We start from the raw sequence: 18,232 nt of genomic DNA, 5'->3' as shown, positions 1-18,232 counted from the left end.
CCTGTTTGCAGAGAAACCCCACCATATGTGAGAAAATAGTTCTTAGCATCAGTTCACTCAAAAGAAAGGCAACCCTGAACTGAGCAGCGCTTTAAATCAACTTGAATTCTCTTTCCTCACCTATCAGTTGGATTTGCTCCTTTTTTGTCCTAGAGAGAACATTAGAACAATTTGCTCTTGACAGGACTCCTTGGATGGCTCCCAAACTGCTGGCTGCTCACCACGCCTTGCCTGGGCTCTCAATGCAGCCTGTTAGCAGCACCTGACTTTGCCACCCTGTTCAGCCCTTGGGCACGGCTGGTGCCACGGTCCCCTCGGGTGCCACAGTCCCCTCCTGGCTCGTGGCATGTCCCTGCTGGTGGAGGAGCCCTGCTCGGTGCTGCTGCCTGTGTTCAGCAACGCCGGTCCTACTCCCCAGCCAAAGAGAGACTAAAGTCACTGCTTTGGGCAGCTCATGTGAACGAGTTTAACGCTTACTCACCTCTATCCCAGACCTCTTAAAACCCACCCAGCAAGACCATAAAGTCACCTCATCTGCAGAGGTGAGTGGGTCTGAGCGAACAGAAGGTCGGCTTTCACGCACATTGGGGTTTTAATTTAGTGGAGGCACTGACTCGGTTCACAAGCCTGATTTGTCAAAGTGGATTGTACGATGTTATTGTGTTGCTTGTGTTAAAGAGAAACCGGAAGGGAGAAATGAGTTAGGAAATGAGAAACACACTTGGGGCGCAGGCTTGGCAGACAAACGGAGCAGGGTGGCACCCGGCCGCTTTGCCGGAATCCCTTTTTGTGCGGGACAAAGGCGGACGCGGCTCCGCTGCGGGGCGAGCCGGGCGCTCGGCGAGCGGCGCTGGAGCGGCGGCGGCCCCGCCCCGCCCGTCCCGCCCCGCCGCGGGCCGGGGCCGAGCGCTCGGCCGGGCGGGAGCTCAGGATGCTCGGGCAGCGCCGCGGGCCGGGCGGGCGCGATGGAGCCGGCTGAGGGCTGGGACCCCTACGGGCGGCCGGCCCGGCGCACGCAGTGGCTGGTCAGCGCCCTCGCCTACCACTACGGGCTGGACCGCGGCGTGGAGAACGAGATCGTCGTGCTGGCCACCGGCCTGGACCAGTACCTGCAGGAGATCTTCCACCACTTGGACTGCGACGGTTCGGGCCGCATCCCCGGCGAGGACTTCCGCACGCTGTGCCAGGTGCTGGGGCTGGAGGAAGCGGCGGAGCCCGAGGAGTGCGCGGGGCTGTGGGACGGGCTCTCGGCCGAGCTCACCTTCCGCCAGTTCCACGCGCGGCTCTGCGGCCACTTCAGCACCCGCGCGGGGCCGCGGCTGCCGCTGGGCCAGGAGAGCGAGCACATCGAGACCCAGATCCGCCTGCGCAGCCCCCGACGCCGACGCCGCACCGACCCCGCCGGCCGCGGAGCCGCGGGCAGCGCCGAGCGGCGGCCGCCGGGGCCCTGCTCCCGAGAGTGCTGCGAGGAGATCGTGGCGCTGGAGCGGGCCGAGGACCGCATCGCCACGCTGGAGGAGGAGAACGGCAGCCTGCGGGAGCTGGTGGAGGACATGCGCGCCGCCCTGCAGAGCAGCGATGCGCGGTGCCTGGCGCTGCAGGTGAGTCCGGGCCGGCCTCTGCACCGGCCTCCCGGGGGCGGCTCGGCTGCCCCGAGTGCTTCAGGAGAGATGCTGCTCCCGGAGAGTCAGTGTTTATAACCCCTCCACTGCCAGACTGAGACCGAAGCTGCTCCTTCATCCTCGGCATTAACTTTTTAGCAAAGCTTAGTTACAGGGAGGCTTTAAGGAGAAATGTATGGCACCGGTGTACCATTAAATATAGCTGTGATGAGCACTCTTGTTAAAAGGGTAGGGGAGTTCACCTTAACAAACCCACGCATACAATGCTGCTGCTTCTACTGCATGTGCAGTCAGCATGTGCTGATACCACATGCTGGATGTGCACCAGTGCAGGGTTTTTCCTGAAGTGAGAAAGAACTTTTGGATTGCCACCTGCACAAGCACAAGCAGTGTCTCAGTCAGAAGTGCCTATAGGAAATATCAGAAGGATGTTTTCCTCAGAGTGTTGTCACGAGAGTTCAGAGTTGGAGCCAGTTCTGCAGGCAGGCTGATGAATAGTCTGGGGCTCCTCTGCACAGCCCCATTAATTCCAGGGCTGGATTCTGCTGGTTCTGCCGTACTGGCCCGAGTGACACACATACACACTTAACAACAGTTCAATTCCTCTGGCATGAAATAGCTTGGAACAGGCAGAGCAGGGAAGGGCAGCATGGACCCATTGTGCTGGCAGGGCTCACCAGGTGTGATTTGATACTAACACAGCACTCCCAGAACTCTGCTCCACCTGTGACACTTCCACCTGCAGTAGATGACTGTTGTCTTCACAATGTCCAGCAAGGCAGGTCAGAGACACTTTTACCATTTTCATCTAAAAAAGGCAAAGGAAATCAGCAGCAAACACAAAGTCACCACTCAGAAGTCCCAGGAAGAATGAAGATGACAAAGAGGAGAGCTCCAGAACACCCCCCCCCCCCCAGCTGCTCCCTGCTCTCTTCCCCTGAACACAACTTCATTGGAAATATCTTTTTCAGCACACTGTCTGACTCCTGAGTACAGACCCATAGTAATGACATGAAAGCTACACAGAAACTTGTGCAATAACATGAGAAGGGTGTAGTTTGAAAATTAAATGCATAGCTAGGTATTAAAAACAACTTTCCAGAGATTGTTTCCTTCTCTCTGTATTTGGCAAAGGTCAAGTAGCTTTAGTTGCTGATCAACTCTATGGGATTGAAAAAAAACCAAACCAACAAAGCACAATCCAGCCACTTTCAGTCTTCATTAAAACCCATCAATTTCTCCCTGCTTTGTGCTCCTGGTCATTACAGGTGGGACTGCGGAAGAGCCATGCCAGCCATACAGGAGAAGGACCCTGCTTCATAGGGAGGAAGAGACCATTAACACAGAAGCACTCCCATACCAAGTGCCTCCAAGATGTCCTGGAGGAAATGGAGCTCATGTGGAGCTCCAGGGATGGGCAGATTGAAGAAGCCATCAGGTTCAGCCAGGAGCTGGAGAAGGAGCTGAAGAGCTCTCAGGAAGCTCTGGTCACCCTGGAAGATTGCAACCGATTCCCCTCCTGAAGAGGGAGCAGGCAGAGATGAGGAGGAAGGTGGAAGAGGCCAGACACGCTGTCCTGAACAGTCTTGGCAAAGTGAAGGAGCTGGAAGTGAGAACTAAGGAGGTGCCACATCTGCAGATACTGAGTGGAAGGCAGAGCCGAGGGAGTGCCTGGGAGGGCACCAATCACCCAGGTGCCCTCACTACCACTCGGGCCTGAAGGAGAATCTTCAGCAGTGTCACAGGAGCTGTTCTGTCCTGCCTTTCTTTGCAGATGAACCTTATGATGAAGATGATTCTGTTGATGAAGATGATCCTGTTGATGAAGATGATCTGGATTCCCAACCCATACCTATTACTGGGCTTCTGGAAGATGGTGAGGGTAGGTCAAGGCCTTTTCCCTGGGAGAGCTGCCAGCTCAGAGCCCAAAACTCGGCCAGGGGGACATGGCTGCGGGTGCCAGGAGAGAGCCATGCACGTGTGTGCCCTCGGCCTGCGCGATGCCCTCACCGCTCCTGCGGCTCAGTGGTGCCTGTGCAGCTGAGCAGAGATGACAGAAGCTTCTGTGGCTGTTGAGTTACAGGGGTGTCTGCAGGGAGGACTTTCCCAGGCCCTTTGGTGGATGTTGCACACAAGCCCAGCTCTGATGGCAGGGGTGAGCAGTGTGTCCCTGCTGACCCCACAGGCTGAGCCCTGCTTTTGTGGCATCCATTCATGGGAAATGGAAATATTTCTCTTAAGGTCCCCTGAGCAAGAAGAACAAACATAGAGGAGACATAAGTCCCTAGAGGCATTAAAACCCATGGACAGGATGCTGAGTGACCTGGAGAGAGGCAAGGTGGGTGCATTTCCCTCAGCCTTGTCCTGGGGCTCAGCAGCCGGGGGCTTTGACTGCACATCTGGACACGCCGTGCCCGGCACAGCGGGAAGGGATCCATGGCAGCCTCGCTGCCCCGCTGCTGCTTCCACGCCCTGCGGGGCTGTTTCCCAGCCTGGCCTGGCTGCAGCTTCTCCCAGCTGCAAGAAAAAGTACTTTTTTTTAATATGTTGTTTGGTAGGTTTGCTAGTTCTTTGTGGGTTTTTTATCTGTCTTTGAAATCAGCCCCTCGAATGTTAATGCACACAAAAAGTTGTTTCTAAAGGGCTGGCATTGCAAAAAACCTGCCAATTTTGTCATGCAAGCCAGAGACAACTCCCCTTGTTCTGCAGCTGGAAGGCTTGGAAATGCGTTCCAGAAACTCATGATAGGACAGAGTCTAATTAGCAAAATTTAATGTCATTGTAATATGTGGTACAAGATAATTCATGCTTATATAAAATATACATGAAAAAAAATTGTGAATAAAGTTGTGCCTGTAACAAAAATCTTTAAAGCCTAAAACAACAGACAGTTAAGATATAGATTGCCACACAAAATTGTGAAACCCCAGATGGCAGCAAGGGTAGAGAGCCTAATTAGCAAGCGAAAGGATGTTGCTAGTATGGAGATGAGCCATTCCCTGGACTATCCAAGAAACACCCAAAAGCAATGAATACTCCATAAGTATCTTCAAACATGATAGCAATCCAGGTACCCCTAACCCAGCATCAGCATTCATCGCTTCCCAGAAAAAGCATTGACCAGCCCTGCACAGAGAAAGGAGACTGCATGCATATGTGAAGCAAGGAAAAGGATAGAGGAACCTCTGCCTCAGGCAGAAAAAAACTGTATAAAACCTGCCCAACGGAGATGACATTCGTGAATGGAGGGGATCCCATGCGATAGAGGTTGGATCAGGGTTCACCCATCACTGATCTCGGTCTTGACGCTGTCCCTTTGATTGTGGCTGAGACCGTATTTCAGTCCCGAAAATAAAAAATTACGTTATTATTATTGATTTGGCCTTTTCATTTATTACCGATACCATCATGAAGTGCAAGATGTAAGTTATCCAATAAAATAATCCGAGTATTTAAATGCCAAGCAGCGGGAAAGGGCTGTGCATTGGAATGACAGGAAACAGACACAGAGGCATGATGGACAAGTTTCCCAGCCCAACCTGACCAGAAGCACTGGGAGCACAAAGGGATAAAGCCAGGAGGCCCAGCAGCTCCTTGCTGAGGGCCCATTTCATGCAAGAGCCAGCCCCGTTGAGTGGGAGAAGGCGCGGCCTCAGTTACAGCCCCGGGTGCCTCCTGTGGGCCAGGGCACGGCCCTGGCTGTAAATGTGTTGGGCTGCAGCACAGGGCCAGGGCGGAGCTCAGCAGCCTCACCAGAGCCCAGGGCCGCGGCCCTTCCCTGCCGGGGCGAGCCTGGCCCAGCCCAGCCCGGCCTGAGCAGCCCGGCCTGGCCCCAGGGGATGGGCTCCGCCCGCCCACTGTGCCCACAGACCAGGCCCAAGGCTTTGCAAGAGGCTTTGTGCCAGCTTTGCAAAACCTCGGCCAAGTGACCCTTTGCTGTGCTGAGAAGAATAAAAAACCCCCTCAAATGGAACCCCGCTGCACAGCTCATGAGGGATCCGTGCACACCTTAGGAGAGGCCAGCAATACTCCTTTGTGTTTCATGAGGGATCCCTGCACCCCTCATCAGGAACCTCAAAATATCCCTGTGTGTCTCATGAGCTCCAGGCCCAGATGACCCCAGGGAAGGAAATGTGCCCTCAGCCCAGGCACGCTCAGCATGGGCTCCCCCAGCCCTCGGGGCCCCGCCGCTGCTCACAGCAGCCCCTGCCTGCCTCCTGCCTGCCCACACCGTGGCCATCCACGGCTGCTCCTGGGCATGGAGCTCAGCCTGTGCTGCTGCTGGGTGGGCTTTGCTGATGCTACCACCCAGACACAGCTGTTGACAACTCCAGTTCTTTATTGAAAAATAAAATGTGAGCCAAGCCCTGCCCTGACAGACAGGGGCAGCCCAGCTTCACTCCTGGCCAGGGAACAGGACCAGGGGGCTCAGGGGAAGAGGGTCTCGTTTAGGAGGGGGGGGTTTTGGGAAGGCCTCGTAACGGTGCTGCAGCCACGGCAGGGCAGATAAAGGCAGACGTGGATAGCTGGAATAACTGGTAGGGAGCACTTTGTCTGAGTTTTTAGGCTCCTCTTCTGAAGATGCAGAGCTGCACCTGTGGAGAGAGGAGGTGGCTGAGGCCCCAGCTGCCAGTGGCACACAGGGAGCCTCGTGCACAGCAGGGTCCAGAGCTGGCAAGGCTCCCCAGCACGGCTGGAGCTGCTGGCGCAGCTTGGCCCAGCTGCACAGCTGTCCCTCAAGGCCCCGGCCAGAAGGGGATGGCTCTGGGCAGGCTCCCTGGCCAGGAGCGGGCCCCAGAGCGCCTCTGCCTTCCAAGGGCAATCTCGTCCCTGCTCTTTCTCCTCCCCAACTTGCTTTGCCTCTGCCCTGTGCCCCTGGTGCTTCTCTGGGCCAGGCAGCCTCAGTGGGAGCCAGCACTGGCTGCAGCCCCAGCGGGCCCCCCAGGACAAGGCCCAGCAATTAAGAGGCCAATGAAAGCACTGGGCAGCAGCAGAACCCTCAGCAGAGTTCTTTGGACAACCATGGACTGGCCACAACTCCACAGCAGCCTCACTGGGAATGTTCCCTGCCTATGAGCAGCCTTTAAAGGAAGCTGTTTGAGGTAGAGAATCACAAAACCCTCACCATTTTCTCTTCCAGCAATACCAGATTCCTGCACAGCAAATCACCAGGCAAAGTGCTGCACCAGCCACAATGGCCGTCAACTTAATCAAACAAGCTCTTTCCCAGCAGAAAACTCTTCTCCAGATGTTATCAGTACGTGTTGAGGTCCCAGCTGCATCTGTGGGAGCAATGGGAAGCGTGAGCCCGTGCTGTGCTGCACTGCTGAGCTGGCAGCACGGTGGATACGGCCAGGATGTTCTCGCTCCCTCTCTCCCCCAGAGATGGGGCCTGCAGGCACCTTGCTGCCCCTTGGCACAGGACTGCTCAGTACCTTAACCCCTGAGCCTGCATGCCAGAATTCCTCTGTGCTGTGCCCTTCTGCTCAAGGCAATACTTGTTTAAGACATGGAAAAGGACAAGGAAAATGCCCAGGGTTTTGGAGCTGCTCGAGGACCCTTCCTCCTGCAAACAGCTGCCTCTCTGCATCTACCCAGAGACTGGGAAATCCCAGGGGATCTCAGGCCCGTGGTGCAGTTTGGGCTGCCTGTCAGCTGCTGCCCAATGCCTTCCTGCAGAGGCTGGGGAGAAGCTGCAGCCAGGCCAGGCTGGGAAACAGCCCTGCAGGGCGTGGAAGCAGCAGCGGGGCAGCCAGGCTGCCATGGATCCCTTCCCGCTGTGCCGGGCACGGCGTGTCCAGATGTGCAGCCAAAGCCTCCGGCTGCTGAGCCCCAGGACAAGGCTGAGGGAAATGCACCCACCACGCTGGCTGTCCACATCACTCCATTTTTGTTCCAGATGTTGGGTTTCTTTCAGGGACTTACTACCTCCTCCAGGTTTCTTCTTCTTTCTCAGGGGACCTTAAGAGAAATATTTCCATTTCCCATGAATGGATGCCATAAAAGCAGAGCTCAGCCCGTGGGGTCAGCAGGGACACACTACTCACCCCTGCGATGGGAGCTGGGCTTGCGTGCAACATCCACCAAAGGGCCTGGGAAAGTCCTCCCTGCAGACACCCCTGTAACTCAACAGCCACAGAAGCTTCTGTCATCTCTGCTCAGCTGCACAGGCACCACTGAGCCGCAGGAGCGGTGAGGGCATCGCGCAGGGCGAGGGCACACACGTGCATGGCTCTGTCCTGGCACCTGCAGCGATGCCCCCCTGGCCGAGCTTTGGGCTCTGAGCTGGCAGCTCTCCCAGGGGAAAGGCCTTGACCTACCCTCACCATCTTCCAGAAGCCCAGTAATAGGTATGGGTTGGGAATCCAGATCATCTTTATCAACAGGATCATCTTCATCAACAGAATCATCTTCATCATAAGGTTCATCTGCAAAGAAAGGCAGGACAGAACAGCTCCTGTGACACTGCTGAAGATTCTCCTTCAGGCCTGAGTGGTAGTGAGGGCGCCTGGGTGATTGGTGCCCTCCAAGGCACTCCCTCAGCTCTGCCCTCCACTCAGGAGCAGGGCCAGGGGGACCTCGTGCCTGCAGTGGCCCCACACTGGGATGGAAGGAGCCCCTTGTGGGGCAGTCGGGGCAGAAAGGACTCCCTGGAGATGCCTCAGCTCTAAACCCAGCCCCAGGCAGGGCCAGGGCTTGGCAGTGGCAGCAGGAGCAGCTCAGGCTCCCTGGGGCTGGCAAAGGAGCTGAGAAAGGCTCAGCCCTGGGGCTCAGCCCTGGGCCCAGCCCCTTCCTCTCTGCTCTTCTCGGTGGCTGCACAGAGCACACGGAAGGACACACTGCCATTGCACATGGGAGGAGGATGGACAGCTAAATGCTCCTTCCTCCCACTGATGGGCACAAGAGCAGAAATTTGGAGGCCAGGATTTCCAGAATCCATCAAACTTCAGAGGATCTTAAGGGAAATGATGCAGTAATATGACTTGGACAGTGATTACTCTGTTAGGAAAGCGTTGCTGATAGCCTACCTTCACCAAGCTGCAATATCCTTAAGCCGTGCTTTACCAGCCTTTCCAAATGATGCAAGTCACGATCCCAGTCTAGAAAGGAGAACAGATGGGAACGGTTCCATGCTGTGCTGGGATCCCTTTCTATAGGGAACCCAGCACTGAGAGGGGTTCAGGTAATGCTGTGTGCCAGGAATGCCAAGCAGCAGAGAGGGCAGCTCAAGCCTCAGCAGGGCTCAGGCCCAGAGGCACAGCAATTCCCTCCTGGCACTGGGCCTGGCATCGCCTCCCTTCCTGCAGCAGAGGCTGCCAATGAGCCCCTGCTTCCTCTGGGAAACTGAGCCTTCAGCACAGCCTCTCCTTCCATCTCTGCAGAAAGGAAAAGGGACAGCTGGATCAGATGGGGCTGTTCCCCAGTGGGAAAGTGGCATCTTCAGGAGGCAATGCTTGTCATAGTAGTGGATAAGATTCAGGAGGTAGATCAGGTTATTGGGGCTGCTCGAGGGCCCTTCCTCCGCCAAATAGCTGCCCCTCCAGATGTGCTCAGACCGGGAAATTGCAGGAGATCTCAGGCCCATGGTGCTGTTGGGGCTCTCTGTCAGCTGAAGCCCAATGCCTTCCTGCAGAGGCTGGGGAGAAGCTGCAGCCAGGCCAGGCTGGGAAACAGCCCTGCAGGGCATGGAAGCAGCAGCGGAGCAGCCAGGCTGCCATGAATCTCTTCCCGCTGTGCCGGGCACGGCGTGTCCAGATGTGCAGCCAAAGCCTCCGGCTGCTGAGCCCCAGGACAAGGCTGAGGGAAATGCACCCACCACGCTGGCTGTCCACATCACTCCATTTTTGTTCCAGATGTTGGGTTTCTTTCAGGGACTTACTACCTCCTCCAGGTTTCTTCTTCTTTCTCAGGGGACCTTAAGAGAAATATTTCCATTTCCCATGAATGGATGCCACAAAAGCAGAGCTCAGCCCGTGGGGTCAGCAGGGACACACTACTCACCCCTGCGATGGGAGCTGGGCTTGCGTGCAACATCCACCAAAGGGCCTGGGAAAGTCCTCCCTGCAGACACCCCTGTAACTCAACAGCCACAGAAGCTTCTGTCATCTCTGCTCAGCTGCACAGGCACCACTGAGCCGCAGGAGCGGTGAGGGCATCGCGCAGGGCGAGGGCACACACGTGCATGGCTCTGTCCTGGCACCTGCAGCGATGCCCCCCTGGCCGAGCTTTGGGCTCTGAGCTGGCAGCTCTCCCAGGGGAAAGGCCTTGACCTACCCTCACCATCTTCCAGAAGCCCAGTAATAGGTATGGGTTGGGAATCCAGATCATCTTTATCAACAGGATCATCTTCATCAACAGAATCATCTTCATCATAAGGTTCATCTGCAAAGAAAGGCAGGACAGAACAGCTCCTGTGACACTGCTGAAGATTCTCCTTCAGGCCTGAGTGGTAGTGAGGGCGCCTGGGTGATTGGTGCCCTCCAAGGCACTCCCTCAGCTCTGCCCTCCACTCAGGAGCAGGGCCAGGGGGACCTCGTGCCTGCAGTGGCCCCACACTGGGATGGAAGGAGCCCCTTGTGGGGCAGTCGGGGCAGAAAGGACTCCCTGGAGCTGCCTCAGCTCTAAACCCAGCCCCAGGCAGGGCCAGGGCTTGGCAGTGGCAGCAGGAGCAGCTCAGGCTCCCTGGGGCTGGCAAAGGAGCTGAGAAAGGCTCAGCCCTGGGGCTCAGCCCTGGGCCCAGCCCCTTCCTCTCTGCTCTTCTCGGTGGCTGCACAGAGCACACGGAAGGACACACTGCCATTGCACATGGGAGGAGGATGGACAGCTAAATGCTCCTTCCTCCCACTGATGGGCACAAGAGCAGAAATTTGGAGGCCAGGATTTCCAGAATCCATCAAACTTCAGAGGATCTTAAGGGAAATGATGCAGTAATATGACTTGGACAGTGATTACTCTGTTAGGAAAGCGTTGCTGATAGCCTACCTTCACCAAGCTGCAATATCCTTAAGCCGTGCTTTACCAGCCTTTCCAAATGATGCAAGTCACGATCCCAGTCTAGAAAGGAGAACAGATGGGAACGGTTCCATGCTGTGCTGGGATCCCTTTCTATAGGGAACCCAGCACTGAGAGGGGTTCAGGTAATGCTGTGTGCCAGGAATGCCAAGCAGCAGAGAGGGCAGCTCAAGCCTCAGCAGGGCTCAGGCCCAGAGGCACAGCAATTCCCTCCTGGCACTGGGCCTGGCATCGCCTCCCTTCCTGCAGCAGAGGCTGCCAATGAGCCCCTGCTTCCTCTGGGAAACTGAGCCTTCAGCACAGCCTCTCCTTCCATCTCTGCAGAAAGGAAAAGGGACAGCTGGATCAGATGGGGCTGTTCCCCAGTGGGAAAGTGGCATCTTCAGGAGGCAATGCTTGTCATAGTAGTGGATAAGATTCAGGAGGTAGATCAGGTTATTGGGGCTGCTCGAGGGCCCTTCCTCCGCCAAATAGCTGCCCCTCCAGATGTGCTCAGACCGGGAAATTGCAGGAGATCTCAGGCCCATGGTGCTGTTGGGGCTCTCTGTCAGCTGAAGCCCAATGCCTTCCTGCAGAGGCTGGGGAGAAGCTGCAGCCAGGCCAGGCTGGGAAACAGCCCTGCAGGGCATGGAAGCAGCAGCGGAGCAGCCAGGCTGCCATGAATCTCTTCCCGCTGTGCCGGGCACGGCGTGTCCAGATGTGCAGCCAAAGCCTCCGGCTGCTGAGCCCCAGGACAAGGCTGAGGGAAATGCACCCACCACGCTGGCTGTCCACATCACTCCATTTTTGTTCCAGATGTTGGGTTTCTTTCAGGGACTTACTACCTCCTCCAGGTTTCTTCTTCTTTCTCAGGGGACCTTAAGAGAAATATTTCCATTTCCCATGAATGGATGCCACAAAAGCAGAGCTCAGCCCGTGGGGTCAGCAGGGACACACTACTCACCCCTGCGATGGGAGCTGGGCTTGCGTGCAACATCCACCAAAGGGCCTGGGAAAGTCCTCCCTGCAGACACCCCTGTAACTCAACAGCCACAGAAGCTTCTGTCATCTCTGCTCAGCTGCACAGGCACCACTGAGCCGCAGGAGCGGTGAGGGCATCGCGCAGGGCGAGGGCACACACGTGCATGGCTCTGTCCTGGCACCTGCAGCGATGCCCCCCTGGCCGAGCTTTGGGCTCTGAGCTGGCAGCTCTCCCAGGGGAAAGGCCTTGACCTACCCTCACCATCTTCCAGAAGCCCAGTAATAGGTATGGGTTGGGAATCCAGATCATCTTTATCAACAGGATCATCTTCATCAACAGAATCATCTTCATCATAAGGTTCATCTGCAAAGAAAGGCAGGACAGAACAGCTCCTGTGACACTGCTGAAGATTCTCCTTCAGGCCTGAGTGGTAGTGAGGGCGCCTGGGTGATTGGTGCCCTCCAAGGCACTCCCTCAGCTCTGCCCTCCACTCAGGAGCAGGGCCAGGGGGACCTCGTGCCTGCAGTGGCCCCACACTGGGATGGAAGGAGCCCCTTGTGGGGCAGTCGGGGCAGAAAGGACTCCCTGGAGCTGCCTCAGCTCTAAACCCAGCCCCAGGCAGGGCCAGGGCTTGGCAGTGGCAGCAGGAGCAGCTCAGGCTCCCTGGGGCTGGCAAAGGAGCTGAGAAAGGCTCAGCCCTGGGGCTCAGCCCTGGGCCCAGCCCCTTCCTCTCTGCTCTTCTCGGTGGCTGCACAGAGCACACGGAAGGACACACTGCCATTGCACATGGGAGGAGGATGGACAGCTAAATGCTCCTTCCTCCCACTGATGGGCACAAGAGCAGAAATTTGGAGGCCAGGATTTCCAGAATCCATCAAACTTCAGAGGATCTTAAGGGAAATGATGCAGTAATATGACTTGGACAGTGATTACTCTGTTAGGAAAGCGTTGCTGATAGCCTACCTTCACCAAGCTGCAATATCCTTAAGCCGTGCTTTACCAGCCTTTCCAAATGATGCAAGTCACGATCCCAGTCTAGAAAGGAGAACAGATGGGAACGGTTCCATGCTGTGCTGGGATCCCTTTCTATAGGGAACCCAGCACTGAGAGGGGTTCAGGTAATGCTGTGTGCCAGGAATGCCAAGCAGCAGAGAGGGCAGCTCAAGCCTCAGCAGGGCTCAGGCCCAGAGGCACAGCAATTCCCTCCTGGCACTGGGCCTGGCATCGCCTCCCTTCCTGCAGCAGAGGCTGCCAATGAGCCCCTGCTTCCTCTGGGAAACTGAGCCTTCAGCACAGCCTCTCCTTCCATCTCTGCAGAAAGGAAAAGGGACAGCTGGATCAGATGGGGCTGTTCCCCAGTGGGAAAGTGGCATCTTCAGGAGGCAATGCTTGTCATAGTAGTGGATAAGATTCAGGAGGTAGATCAGGTTATTGGGGCTGCTCGAGGGCCCTTCCTCCGCCAAATAGCTGCCCCTCCAGATGTGCTCAGACCGGGAAATTGCAGGAGATCTCAGGCCCATGGTGCTGTTGGGGCTCTCTGTCAGCTGAAGCCCAATGCCTTCCTGCAGAGGCTGGGGAGAAGCTGCAGCCAGGCCAGGCTGGGAAACAGCCCTGCAGGGCATGGAAGCAGCAGCGGAGCAGCCAGGCTGCCATGAATCTCTTCCCGCTGTGCCGGGCACGGCGTGTCCAGATGTGCAGCCAAAGCCCCCGGCTGCTGAGCCCCAGGACAAGGCTAAGGGAAATGCACCCACCATGGTGTCTCTCCAGGTAACTCAGGATCCTGTCCAGGGGTTTGGATGCCTCTAGAGACTTACTGTCTCCTCCAGGCTTGTTCCTCCCTCTTGGAGGACCTTGAGAGAAGTGTTTGCATGTCAGAAGAGTGGATCCCAGAGAAGCAGGGCTCAGCCTGTGAGGTCAGCAGGGACACACTACTCACCCCTGCGATGGGAGCTGGGCTTGTGAGGAGCAACCAGGAAAGGAGCCTGAAAAGGCCTCCCTGCAGACACTCCTGTAACACAACAGCCACAGAAACTTCTGTCACCTCGTTCCTGCCAGGTTGTCAATGATTATTCTGTGAGGGCAACATTGACAACATACCTGCAGGAGGCTTAAGGGACTGCAAATCTTCATTGAGCCAAGCTGCTGGAAAAACCTTCCTAGCAAGATCATCTAGAAGGAAGAAAACACCAAAACCCATTTCCATGGTGTGCTGCGATCCCCTTCTGACTCAGGGAACTGGGCCCTGCAAGGGGGTTGGGTAAGGCCATGGGAGCCAGATGTGAATGGACAAGGCCAAAGCTGCACAGGGGCCAGGGGAGCTCTGGGCTGGCTCCTGGTCACTCTCTACCCTCGTTGTAGGCCCTGTGACACATCCCTGGAGAGGAAACAGGGCCAGCCCAGGGCCCATGGGGGCTCTCTCCCTCCCCCAGAGGAAACTCTCCCTAAAGGCCTGGGGAAAACCATCCCCAGCACTTCCTGGGGAGCAGGGAGCGCTGTCCCGGGAAAGGGGAGCCAGGCTGCCGGCTCACCTGCTCCCCGCGCTTGCAGCGGAGCAGCCTGGGCAGCCCTGGCAGGCAGGGCCACGGCCAGGAGGAGCAGGAGGAAGAGGCGCAGAGCAAGGGCCATGGTGCCTTGCCCTCTGCCAGTCCCGCAGCTCTTGCTGCCACCGCTGTCCTGACACCACTGTTCCAATGCCAGCACCACTGCTGCCACCGCCGCTGCTGCCGCAACAGCTGTGCACAAGGACTGACTGCTCGCTCCTCGTGCTGCTGTGCAACCACGGGGCTCTGGCACCTCTGTGACCTCACAGCCTGCTGTGACCTCATGGCTGGGGCAGGATTTTTTGGAATGGATCTCAAGAGGTGCCCTTCCAGTGAGGAGAGGATGTCCCTCCGTGTACCTATTTGCAATCTAGTATTTATTTATTCACAAGAAGTGAATCATACGATATTGGACAAGTGAGACTTTTCGTGGTTCTACATAGAACAGCAATGTCAAGTCCAAAATTCAACTCATGTTGGTGATTCCCACTATTGCAGGCAGCAGCAGCCCTGCCACGCTGACATCGAGTCCCTGCTGTGCACTGTGCTGCCCCTTGGTCCATATTTAAAATGTGAAGACCTTGATTCCAAAACTTACAAAAATAATGCAACACAGGACATCAGGGCAGCTGCAGGCTTTAGGGGGCACCCAAACCCACTGCACATCATATGGGTGTCCTCAGCTGTGGGATCTCAGCACATCGTTCCTGATGTCCAGAGATGCCAGGAGAACCCTTGGGGGTCTCGAAAATCCTAGAATGTTGCCAGAAGTGTCTGGTGGCTTGATTTTGATCCATCCACAGAAATAACAAGAGTTTGAGGACAAGAGAATCACTTCAGAGTAAAAGGTGTAAAAGAGACACATTTAGAAAGTGAAATATAGACTTTAAGGTTTTTGGTACAGGGGGGTTATGGAGACAAGATGGAGGGATCAGGGCGTGTCTCGTCCTTCTTCTTTCTTCTTCTTGTCCTCCATCTCCTGTGGTGATGTTGGCACTTGGGGATTGGTTTATGGTGAAGGTGCACTTGCTAACATGGGTGAAAAGCATTGGGAAATAAAGGTAAATATTATGTACGTAGATATTAGTATAAAAAGACATGACCGCCCCGTGGGTGGTCAGAGAGTGCCTGTGACTGCTTGCAGATCAGACCTCTGTTGGGCAGACAGAAAATTTTGTAGATAAGAAATAATAAACAACCTGAAGACCGAAAAGCTGAAGAGTCCAGACTCGTCCTTTAAAACGCGTGCCACCCAAGAACCACCCTACCCGTGTCGGGGCAGAGACAGACAGCCGAACCCGACACTCAGCCACCCTAAAATCCCCCTGTGTGCCTCACAAGAGACCCCCGAGCCCTGCTCAATTTGCAGACGCCCCTGCACACCTTTGGACATCCATTAAATTCCCTGCACAACTTCTTGGTGTCCCCAGTCCCCTGCACAGCACAGAGGTGACCCAAGGCCCCTGCATGCCTTTAGAGGGATGCAAATATAACACTCAGGGAGCAGCAACAGTGCTGAGCTATCTTCTGAGTGCGTGTGTTCACCATGTGTCCCTGGGTGAACAGATGAGGCCTGGGGAGCCAAATCCCCACTCTGCTCATAAGAGATCCTGGGCTGCCACAGGCCCAGTCTCTGACGGGCTCTGAGCTCATCCCTCTGGCTATGAAGGAATTCCTTCAGAGCCCAGCCTCTTTCCATTGCTCTCAAGGCAAGCACCTACTGATGGCTTCCCTCTTTTCCTGGGCATGCCACTGGAGGAGCTCCAGGCCCAGATGATGCCAGGGAAGGAAATGTGCCCTCAGCCCAGGCACGCTCAGCATGGGCTCCCCCAGCCCTCGAGGCCCCACCGCTGCTCACAGCAGCCCCTGCCTGGCTCCTGCCTGCCCACACCGTGGCCATCCACGGCTGCTCCTGGCCATGGAGCTCAGCCTGTGCTGCTGCTGGGTGGGCTTTGCTGCTGCTACCACCCGGACACTGGGCTGACAGCTCCATCTCTTTTCTGCAACACAAGAGCTGATTCGGGAAGTGCTGCAGTGCCGATTTCTTCAGCCCGACTGGCTGCCAACACCTACACCCAGAGTGGGCTGCCCCCAGCAAACTGTCAGCTCTGGGGTTTGCTGTAGGGCACAGCTGCTTGACAGCACGGGTGGACTGCCTTGGGGGTAGGGACAAGGAACAGGGAGACGTATTCTGTAGGTTTAGTCCCTGCAGAGTCAGCGACACAAAGACACTCAATTAAAGGCATACACCGATTCCTAAACTGAAGAGGTCCCTGGGGAGGATACAATCTTTAGCCAATTGGGACAAACTGAGGGTGGAACACAAGGCGGGGAATACAATGTTTAAACCAATAGAGGATTACAAGGGAGGAGGAAAACTTAAACAAGCCAATAGGGTTTTGAAGGATACCAAATGGATAGGGAAGTTTCTAGAGAAATGGACAACTAGGGCAAAACCAACAACACAGGGGGGTTAGGAGCAACCCATTGCTAATAAAATATGCTATAACAATACTAAATAAGGGGGAGTTATCAAACTGACTATTAGGACCAAAACACAGTCAAAAACATGCAATGCAACAGGGAAGCTTGCAGTCAGGGCTCTTTTGAGCACTTCCAAATCTTTTCCTGGCATCAGTAGAAGGCCAAACTTGCCCTTATCACAAGCAAACAGTGTTCCCCAACAGCAATCCATTCTGAGCTCCTCTGAAAAATGCGTATTTTATGATTGGCTTTTTGCAAATATAGTTGCCACAGGACACCGAAATCTTTCACCAAGAAAGAATTTATTGCTCTCCTATCAGAAGAAACTAACTTCTTCCTGCCTTGCTCAGCCCTCACGAAGCTGGTTAGGATTAAGAGGGAGAAGTTGACGATGACCAGACAGAATCCTGTGTTTGAATCGAATTTATGCACCATGTATGAGATGTATGAATATGCAATTGATTATTGTTTTTAAGGGTTAATCTTCCGTTAACATATGTTCTTTTTCGGGCTCATGCTGTCCAGAAAATAGGTACCCAGATGACCGTAAGTCTTTCTTTCTATTGTCTCCTATTCTCCTAATCCAAATTGTCCAAAATTTTTATCACTCTAATGATATTGCTATTTTTATAACCATGGTATCACTATTTAAATATTTAAAATATGAAAAACAAATGATTGCCATTTTTCGCACCCCTCTGGGAATCAGGACCGTGCTGTGGTTCCAGCTGCACCTGTGGGAGCAAAGGGGAGTGTGAGCCTGTGCTGTGCTGCACTGCTGAGCGGGCAGCACGGTGCATGCGGGCAGGACCTTCTCCCTTTCCCCCAGAGCTGGGGCCTGCAGGCACCTTGCCACCCCTTGGCACAGGCTGTGCCACCCAACAAAGCCCAGCAGGCCGGGAGGGGAGCCCGGGGGCAGCACCGCTGCTTGGGCAGTCGCTGCTTGGAGGGACACGGGCCAAACCCATCCCTGAGCAGCCAGTGCCAGCCCTGGCCCTCCCTGGCCCGTGACAGCTCCCCCAGCCCCAGGGCACAGAGTCAGGCCCCGTCAGGACCCAGTGCAGCCCCTGCCCAGTCGGGAGCCAAGGCTGGCTCTGGCCCTGGGCTCGCAGCAGGGCTCCCGCTCGGGGCTGCTCCTGTGCCTTGGGCCTCTGGGCACTCAGGGCCGGCTCCGGAGCAGCTGCAGCGGGAGGGACGTTGGTGCACGAGTCCCCTTTCCCCGGGGCTGTGAACGAGCTCCAGAGGCCTCCAAGCCTCCAGAGGCACCTGGAGCTTTGGCTGCTGCCGGGCCGTGCAAGGGCAGGCCCTGGGGGAAGAGCTGCTGCCACAGAGCCCTGCCAAGGGCTGAGAATGGCACAGCAATTACCTCCTGTACCTGTGCCCATGTCTGGCATCTCCAGCTTTCCTGCATCAGAGTCTGGCACAAAGCCATTGCTTCCTTTAGGATATGGCCCCATCTGCATGGATTTTTGCTCCATCGCTTGAGAAAGGAAAAAGGACAGCTGGATCAAATGGAAACACTCCAGGATGTGGCAGCTTCAGGAGACAATACTTGTCAAGTCATAGATAAGGATCAGGAAAATGGCCAGGTTATAGGGGCTGGGCCAGGGCCC

General features: G+C 55.7%; 2 protein-coding genes across 2 annotated transcripts; one reads left to right on the top strand and one right to left on the bottom strand.

Moving 5' to 3' along the window:
• The first annotated feature begins 890 nt into the window (after positions 1-890).
• LOC118700304 (EF-hand and coiled-coil domain-containing protein 1-like) lies at positions 891-4,999 on the top strand. The gene is given in 3 exon segments (XM_036404700.2): positions 891-1,601; positions 2,891-3,136; positions 3,139-4,999. Coding segments are annotated over 3 exon segments (1,086 nt in total). The 5' UTR covers positions 891-965; the 3' UTR covers positions 3,343-4,999.
• Positions 5,000-5,970: 971 nt separating this feature from the next.
• On the bottom strand, positions 5,971-18,097 carry LOC118700308 (uncharacterized). The gene is made up of 8 exons (XM_036404704.2): positions 17,995-18,097; positions 11,851-11,958; positions 9,897-10,004; positions 7,943-8,110; positions 7,670-7,741; positions 7,485-7,583; positions 6,748-6,904; positions 5,971-6,217 (listed from the first exon to the last, which is right to left on the bottom strand). Exons 1-8 carry the CDS (start codon positions 18,095-18,097, stop codon positions 6,019-6,021), a joined length of 1,014 nt encoding a protein of 337 aa, XP_036260597.1. The 3' UTR covers positions 5,971-6,018.
• Positions 18,098-18,232: the final 135 nt, after the last annotated feature.

This window comes from Molothrus ater, chromosome 11 (genome assembly GCF_012460135.2).
Source record: "Molothrus ater isolate BHLD 08-10-18 breed brown headed cowbird chromosome 11, BPBGC_Mater_1.1, whole genome shotgun sequence".
Taxonomy (NCBI): Eukaryota; Metazoa; Chordata; class Aves; order Passeriformes; family Icteridae; genus Molothrus; species Molothrus ater.
Note: the sequence above shows the minus strand (reverse complement) of the source record. Positions and strands in the feature narration are given on the sequence as shown.

Bases quoted from the DNA above. Each gene is read 5' to 3' on its own strand.
- LOC118700308 (XM_036404704.2), bottom strand. From the start codon at position 18,097: ATGGAGCAAAAATCCATGCAGATGGGGCCATATCCTAAAGGAAGCAAT. The intron at 10,005-11,850 runs GTAGGTCAAGGC...CTTTCTTTGCAG, and splicing joins GCTTCTGGAAGATGGTGAGG to ATGAACCTTATGATGAAGAT. The intron at 6,218-6,747 runs GTGAGGGTTTTG...CTCTCTCCACAG, and splicing joins TATTGCTGGAAGAGAAAATG to GTGCAGCTCTGCATCTTCAG.